This window comes from Vidua macroura, chromosome 19 (assembly GCF_024509145.1).
Source record: "Vidua macroura isolate BioBank_ID:100142 chromosome 19, ASM2450914v1, whole genome shotgun sequence".
Lineage (NCBI taxonomy): Eukaryota > Metazoa > Chordata > Aves > Passeriformes > Viduidae > Vidua > Vidua macroura.
In genome coordinates, this window is record NC_071589.1 from 4966284 (window position 1) to 4975335 (window position 9052).

Here is a 9052-nt window from a genome sequence, read left to right on the forward strand (position 1 = left end):
AGCACAGTAGCCTTCCCTCTCTTGGCCATGCCAAGACCCTCATGATTTAACACACAGCTCGTAGGTCAGCGGCAGCCCCACACTCACAACAGTTTTAAAACAGAACATGAGCTGTTGGAAGGGCTATGTTTACACAGGATCAAAACCAGACAACCAAAGCTCCACATGACATGACAGCTCTATAGTGCTCTCACCCAGCCCAATCTCCATTGGAAATTAAATAGCATCTGCTTCTTCTCAGGTTAAACACCAACCAGATTTGCACCAGCCTCTTTGGAAAGGCTTTCATTTGTGAACAGACATCTTCTGCTGTGAGTTTGAAACGAAACACGGTGATTATCTAACAAGCATGAACCTGCATCCATAACCCATGTGCCAGCACAAAGATAAAAGCCAACCCTTACTGGTTGATTTTGAAGAATCAATGTCAACCATTCAATCGATTTTCTTTTCCGCTCAGCACTCAAATCAGACTTCATCTGTGCCTGCTGTGGCCCAGTGGACTCGATTTCAACACTCCACACAGAAGGCACACCTCTGAATAAATGTCCTGCACAGTCTGGTGTCCAAAGAAGCTCCACTGCATGTTGACACCAGCTCTCCTCCAAGGGGAAAGCAGGCAAACCCCAGGCTATGCCACAGCTTCTCACTTCTAATCAATGCACTGATAAATCTGGTGGCACTCTCATGATATTTTAAATGTGCAAACAATATTTTTTTTGTTGCTGTAAAGCTGCACAGTTGTCCTCAGGCATCTGCTATTTGTATTTCTGCTATGACAGTAACAGTCAAGTGCCATCAATGAAAACTCATGGTCTATTGAAAACTTTAGAGGAGAAAAAAAAATCACCTCAGAGCACACTGGGTGTGGACTGACAGCTTCTTTTTGAGCTGTGGTGACATGCTGAAGACAAAGGATAACACATAATACTGATTGTAATTTTTTTTTTGCAGATATTCGTAGAATACTGACTTTAATTCTTTAATACTGACTTTATTTTTTTTTTTTTTTGGCAGATATTCGTATTTGTAGCCATTCATAGAATGGCTTGAGTTGGAAAAGACCTTAGAGATCATCCAATTCCAACCCCCAAGTTCTGGTTCCAAGTTCATCCAGAATAGTTTCAAAAAACTAATTCCGTTTTCATACGGTCAAGGCTGCATATTAATCAAAACAAATTTTAGGTATACAGTGATAAAAAGCCATCCCACCTTAATTTCTTAGCTGTACTTAACAGTGTCATCAGTATTAGGAAGGCAGTATATGATCTGCTGAAAGGAATTTGCCATTTTGACCAACAGATAGTTAGAGATGGTATGAGATTTTTCTTGTTTGACCACAAATTCAGTGCAAGTTTCTTGTCTACCATTGTTCTGACAACTTCATTCAATTAAATGTCTCTGACTTTTAACAAGAGATAAGAATCATGCCAGTATTGAGCATTTCAGTGATCTGATTTTATTGCCATCACTGCACTTTAGTGCCTAAAATTTTTATTTCCAATAAAACCTAGAACTTTCCTTGTTGTAACAATCACCTCCTAAACCTGAATGAATACTACAGCAGGGTGAGGGTCTGTGAGTCAGAAGCTGCACCAGAACTAAAGGAGAGAAGGAATTGTTGGTATTCATTTCAAGGGAACATTCATTCCAACTGATATTTCAAATGTCAAGCTGGTATTAACTGCATCAAGCGCTGATCAAAATACACAAGACAAGAGATTGCTGAGAAAATTATCACAAGCATCTAAATTGGCTGTCATCACTAGGAGTTTGGGAAGGTAGAAGCCTTTAGCATCTCCCTCTGCACCCTTCTGCTGAGGCTCTGTATATTTGATGCCCTGATATAAAAGACAAACTCTCTCTCAATAAATTAGAGGGGACAAAAGGTAGCTAAGAAATAGCACTTGCTTCACAGCCTGCTGGCACGTGACCACCCATTAATTTAGGACACTGGGGCGGAATTGCTGCCTGGCTCTGTGCACACACAGCTTTCAGGAACAGCTCTGTAACTGATTTGCTGAACATTACAGAAAGTTTAGAGTATATAAATTCTTTATAAGATAGAAACTGCGGTGATTGACTCCCTTTTATAATTCACAATTTCACCAAAATCCAGTTTAAAGTGAAAACTGATATAATATTAAAAATCACTGACAATTAGACCCAAAAAAAAAATCTTAGCTAAAGTGATGTCGGTGATTCCTGGGCAAAGGGACCAGGTAACTTCTCACCATCTCTTTCAGCCTATTTCTGCTGCTTTCAAAAAGATTGAAGTTTTTAAAAGCAGAAGGTTAATGCAAGGAACCAAATCTCTCCTCAGCATCTTCTGAAAGTGAACATGGCTCTTCATGTCCTGACAAGCAGGTTTCCATGAGCCTCAACACAGCAATTAAAGATATTATTGCCTCTTTATTTTGCTCCTCTCTCGGAAATTTCAGCTCCTTTAACAGGGACCACAGAAGGGCTGTGTCCCTGCCCAGGCTCAGCCGGGTGCATTAACACGGTCCCCAGTGACAGCTCATGCTAATATGCCACACAATAAGTGTGATTAACTGGTGTCCTGACACATTCCCTCCTGCCATGCTGTCACAGGGGCAGGGACACGCAGCAAGGCAGGCAGGGATGCTGGAACGCACTGCGGGAAGATTTTCCCGAGGACGCTGATCAGATCCCTTGGAACAAGAAGGATCAGTGTTTCAGCTGCTCCTAGAAGATAGTAAAACCTTCTTCTGGAAGAAGAATAGCTCTAAAGACAATAAAATGTTGGAATTCCAACAGAATGTTCCTTAAAATAAAGCCATATGATGTAAAACATACCAGACAATACATAAACTAACAAAATGAGAAAAACTGATATAATGGGAAACTCTAAGGTCTGAGGATTTTAGGATCATAGAATAAATGGAATTGGGAGGGACCCACAGAATAGCAAGTCCTATACTTTCTAGAACAATTATTAACCTTAATATTGTCTCCCATGCCACAAAGAAACTATCCTATACGCTAATGTAAGCAACATATAATCATCAACATAATACTTTTTATTACATGAAAAATTAAAGAACCATCTTCCACATTGAAACAATTCTGCACCATTGAACCCCTCTCCTCTCTCACAGAGTTTCGGATTTCTGAAACACCAAACCTTGCCAGACCAAAACTAATTCTGAGAATGTCACAGCAGTACACGAAGCTTTTTGCTCTGCAAAATATTGATATGACACCTCTAGAGCAGTTATCCATATGTGAATTCCCTGTCAGGCTGATATCTAGAAGTACTCAAGAAGTGGGAATGCAGCAAGCAAACCACAGGTCCAGCCCTACTTCAACAGGAGGTAAAAACTCCTTTTTGCCCCAACACATTTGGGGCACAGATTGGGCCCAAATGCCCTCGCCAGCCCCTCTCTCAAGCTGGAGCCTTTCAACACTCGACCTTTGAAGAACCATAAAATCTAAAATGTTATTTTCAGCACATGTGTTCAGTGGTGAGAGCATACTATGAAGGCAGCTCTTCCTGTTCACACTCCAGTACTTTATATTTCCAACTTCCTGTAACTATTCACACTTCCTAATAACAGCTGGCAGTGGACGTGCATTCAGTGAAGTTCACACAGACTCAAAAAATACCAATAATAATAACCAGCTGATCCTTCCCTATAAGATGACATTTACAGACAATGATGTAGTAGACCACTGGTAAGTCTCAGGTTTAAAAGTATAGACTCACTCTGTGCTTTCCTAAGGGTATTACCTTACACTGTATATAATACAATAATAACATAATCTATTATACATCTTCTGTGCTTTCTCCAAAGGTATTACCAAATCTGAAACCTAAAAACACCTGGGTTTCTTTTTGTTGTTTTTGTCTTCTGGGTTATTTGGGCTTTTTTTTTTTTTCTTTGTTTAGTTTTGTTGAGGTGGCTTTTTTTTTTGTTGTTGTTTTTGTTTAAACAACAGGGCTAGTTTCTATAACTTGTATAAGTCCATGTCAGCTTATTGATCTAAGAGTTACCACCAGTAAAACCAAAGCAGAATTAGGGCAGCAGTTTGTTATTTTAAGAGTCCTGATGGTTTAAAAAGAACACAAAAGGTTTCTAAAAACAATTTCCAAAGCCTCAACTCATGCAGTAGGGTGTGAAGACCACCCAACTCAAGCAGATCAAATGTATAATTTAACACACTGTGCAGGCAAGTGTTATGGGACCTGGAAGAGCAAACAGCAACTCTGAAAAATTGTTAGCTACATATCTGGTTTTTGGTTTTCTTCCCACAGACACTCAGTCTGCACCTTTGAGATCAGATATGTCCTGTTTGCTCTGCCAGTGGTAAGACACTGTCCACTGATAAGGAGATAAGGATTACTCTCAGCTACTACGGATGCTCCGAGGTGCGTTTTTGAGTGCTGTCGGTTTTGAGTAAGAATTCACCGGTACAATTTTGAGATAAAGCTTTAAATAAGCACACCTATGGTCTTGATATTTTTACTTCTTCTTCACCCACATTTCCATTGCTGTCCTAATCTGAATTCCTATTTAAGGCCGAGAAACCACCAGAGGAGGCACGATGCAGACATAAGAATGTCTCTGATTTCAATTATAGCTGAAGTATTTCACCAGCTCCATTTTCATCCCCATTTACAATGTCCTTCATTTGAGTCTTCTCGTCTTTCAATTCCTAAATGGCACCAGAATGGTTGCAAGACAAAGCCTGGATGAGCACAAGCCAGCAGTCACTACACCACAGCCCAGCCAGCCATGTGGATGCAGCTCCAGCATGACTTAGAGGGTATTAATCCTTCAGGAATTTCCCAGAGTTCCTCTCCTTGTGCAAAAGGAAAGACAAGTTTTTTTGCCTTTTATGCTGCAAAGGCATAATCACAAAACTTATCTTGATGCACTGCAAAAGAGGACAGGATGTGCTCCCAGGCATCTCACCCAGATCTCAAGTCAGGGTACAGCCGGTCAGGACACGGAATCCTGAAGGTCACTTCCAAGGGTGCTGCTCATATTTAAGATGGGCACACTCAAGAGAAATGTCTTGAGTAGCAATGACTTGGGTTATGCACAAGAAATCTGTGTCCCAAAGAGTTTATCACCTAAATCAGAGTATTTTCAACGCTGCTTGTGCGAGTGTGTGCTCTGAATGCTCCGGACTGAAGGGACTCTGTTTTATTAAATGGGTTAATTTATCTCCACCTGAATGTTTGCCTTCCTTCAGTGTTATTAAATTGTCTGACTTTCAGGTGAATGCACAGTGAACAAAGGGCTGCTCCACTTTCACTTATCTAAATTCTGCCAGATCAATAAACACCCAAGCAGTGGAAACAATCTTTGCAATTCACAATTAAGGCATCAAGCCTGACTGAAACCAACCACACTGCCAGCAGCCAAACAGAGGAACCATACCAAAACAAAACTACCCCAGAGCACTCTGTACCTACAGCTCCAGTGACTGAGAACTTGCTTTCAGTTTCTTCCAAATCAAGCTCTACCCACATGAGTAGATACACATTAAAGACAGAGGTACCTGCAGAAATAACATGCTAGACAGAGCCGAGAAACACTGCAAAACCAATCCTCAGCTGAGGTTTGACAGAGCCTATCCAAATGAAATCTGCTTCCCATCCAGCCCTGCAGAGCACATCACCCCAAGCTGATCCCAGCCTCCAGGAACCCCAGGAACGAGGCTGTCTCCCCGCTTTGTCCCCAGGAATACGCTGGTCTCATCCTGCTACGGGAGCTGCAGGATCACAGAAAGCAGCCACATGCAGGAACATCTAATCCAGCAACCCGTGGAGAACACAACAGCAGCCACCGAGTATTTTGTTACTCACTCGGGTTGTACAAGTGGAATACCAGATCCCCAGACAAGGAGCACGCCATCCATAATTAAACAGCAAACTTTGGCATCTACCAGCGACTTGTCTCCAGGAATATCCAGCTGCACACCACAACTGCTACCAAAGGACACAAATCATGGAAGTTCAGCCTCTTCTGCTAACTAACAGTGACAAAGGTGTGAGAGAACATCACCAGCTCTGTCTTTCCCACGTTTTCTTTTGCTACACATCTAAAGTAAACATAAAGGCTTCCTGACAGAAAAATAGAGGTCCAAAGTACCTAAAAAATCTCATGCAAGTAACACCAAGAATTTAGAAATTCATGCTAATACAGAAATTGGAACATTTCCTTACAAATACAACCAAAACTTTCTGAGAGATCCCCAGCACCAGATTGCCTGTCCCCAGGGAACAGCAAAGTATGCAGATAATTAAGCTTACTTGAGTTTACAACTTGTAACCTTCACGTCATTTTATGGAAACAAACTGTATTTAAGGGAAAAAAAAAAAAGGCAGAAAATATTTACATTTTGACAACATACAATTTGTTCACATGAGCCACCACCAAATAAGTTCCCATATGTTATCAGGAGGAGGTTTACAGTCTGATGTGACCCAGCGTACACATCCTAGACTTCCAAAGGATGGCTCACATCCCACTGTCAGCACTCAGCAGCCCCCAAACCTGTCTTTCACTTATGGTTATTCAGCTCCTCTGCAACTGTTTTCACTGAAGTATTTATAGCATCCATCTTCAAAACACAAGTTTTGCCCTCTGGAAGGAAGCTAATTGCACCACCAGCTTTGTTCCACACTGTCCCATTTCCGCCCTCTTTCCCAATCTCCCCCGTTTCTTGAAGTATTTCTTCCTCTACTTTTCCTAATACTTGACATCCTTATTTTCACAGTCATGCTTAGTCAAGTTATCACCTTCACCTTCCTCTATCCATTGTCCTCACTTTCTCAACCTCATCTCCTTGTTTTCCTTCTCACTTTTGACCGATTCTTTCTCCATCACTAGTGTCACTCCACCTCCAGCTCCTGTTCCCTCTTTTTCTCTACAGCAACATTCCCAGACTCTTCCACGCCCATTTCCCCCATAAAACTGTCAAACGTGTAGACCACACCAGAAACTACACAAGTTCCCTAAAGACCATGACAGGATCTTCATGATGACAATAAAACCTGGAAGCCCTCACTCTGCCATAGTATTCTAAACAGCCTGAAGGAAAGGGGTGGCAGGTAGCCTGTGATCCCAGCAGCAGACACACAGGTTGTATGGACCCATGCCTATGGATTCCTCAAAGCTCTTTTTATTCCAGGTATCCCAGTGTGGACACAGGGAAGTCCACCACCAACCTTATGAAAATGGTAAATTAAAAGCACACAGAGCACACGTCTCACTTTGGGTGGGGGCATCGACACAAGCCAGAGATATGAGTATTTGTAGGGTATTTGTAGGACAACACCCTAAAATGATAAGGGCAAACGGCTTAGCATATGTATTTTGTTCACAAAGAACAGTTCCAAACTTTTCTCCTTTAAGGACAGGGAACACATGGCCTATTTCCAGCCATACCCAACCATCGCCAGCCCACCTCACGAAGATAATGCTCGCTCCCGATCCGTTACCCCTATTCCACAAGGGGATGGGAATGAGGATGGGAATATCATCCCCACAACCTCCAACTCCAACAACTGATCACAGGCCAACTTCACACAGCTCTAACAGGTTGTGTTTCCTTGGGACAATGAGTGAAGCAGTATTTTTTGGTTAGGAAAGACACATTCCAGCAACAAGTGTCCCCCAAGGGAGTGCCTCCAGGGATGGAGGTGACACACACCAACGGTGTGCCCCGCACAGCCAGATCGCACCCACGCAGGGTCAGGAAAAGCAGGAACGGGGCAAACGCTCGTCCAGATTTCAATGTAAGCCTTCCAAGGGGGATATTCCACACACCTGTGTCATTCCCAAAGTCTTCCCTGGAGACAGACTGGCTCCATCACCAACCACCTAGGCTGTGACCCTGGGGACCTCCTGTCACCTCACACCTCTCTCCACAGCTGCCAAGGAACGCCCGGGACTGCTCACGGGATGGAGGACAGGAGTGACAGCCCTGGGTGACAGCTCACCAAAACCTCAACCCCTCAAAGCACCACGAGGTGACACGCGGAGGAACGGATCCCCACCCTGGGCAGGGGTCAGAGCTGGGGACGCAGGGGTCCCCTCACAGCCCGTGGGACAGATGCCCAGCCTCGGGCCGGGGTGTCAGCAGAGGGCCCGGCGCTCCACCAACACCACGGGGAGGGACCAGGGCTGTCACTCGCGGGTCCCCTCACCCGCCGCGGAACGAATCGGGGGTGTCGCCCGGGGCTGCCCTCACATCCCGGGGGATCGACCCCCACCCCAGGCGGGGGTGTCAGCCGAGAGGGAGGGAGAGGCGGGTGAGGGGCCGGGGTGTCACCCGGGGGTCCGGGGGTCCCCTCGCCCCCGGGGGAGGCGCGGCGGCCCCGGTGCATCACGGGGCTTTGGCGGGGGGGGTCGCTCATCCCCCGCCCCTCCCTCTCCCCCCGCCGCCCCCGGCCCGCGCCGGCCGAGGCCGGTTCCAGCCGGTGCCCGCGCGTCCCCCCGCGCGCCCCCGCGCGCGCCGCACGCTGACGTCAGGCGCGTGTTGGCGCGCGGGCGGCGGCGGGGAAGCTCCCGGCTCTACGTACGTGTAGTGCTGCGGCTTCTCGGGCTGCGCCTGCAGCGCGCTGGCGGCGCTCGCCGGCCCGGCCGCGGCAGGGCCGCCCGCCACCGGGCCCTTGGACATGCCTCCCGCCTTCCGCCGCCGCCGAGGAGACCTTTATTATTCACTCTGCGCGGTCCGCACGGAGGGCGCCGCGCGCAGGCGCCGCCGCCGCCATTGCCGCCCCGGTAGCGCGCGGGGCGGGGTGGGACTTGTAGTCCCGCCGCGCGCGCGCCGCCCGCCGGCCCGGGACGCGGCGGGCGGTGGCTTCCGGCCGGCGGGACTACAACTCCCAGAGGCGCCCCGCGGCGACGCGGCGTCCTCGCTTCCTGTCGCGCGGGGTGCGGCGGGAGGTGTAGTGCGTGGAGTGGTGGGGGCGGCGCGCCGGGGCGCCCCCCGGTGGTGGGGCGGGGCCGGGGGCGCCCCGAGCGCGGGGACGGCACCGACCCCTGGGGGGACACGGGGGCCGTGGGGGACA

General features: G+C 46.9%; 1 protein-coding gene across 4 annotated transcripts in view; it reads right to left on the reverse strand.

The window, feature by feature from the left end:
- Positions 1-8704, reverse strand: part of UNK (unk zinc finger) — a 45657-nt gene extending 36953 nt beyond the window's left edge. For 2 of the 4 annotated variants that reach the window (XM_053994900.1, XM_053994898.1), the window contains exon 1: positions 8561-8703. In XM_053994900.1, coding sequence (XP_053850875.1) covers positions 8561-8658 — 98 coding nt within the window. In that variant the 5' untranslated portion in view covers positions 8659-8703. Of the gene's footprint in view, positions 1-8560 lie in introns of all 4 variants that reach the window. The other 2 variants (XM_053994901.1, XM_053994899.1) reach the window with 2 other exon arrangements.
- Between the last annotated feature and the right edge of the window lie 348 nt (positions 8705-9052).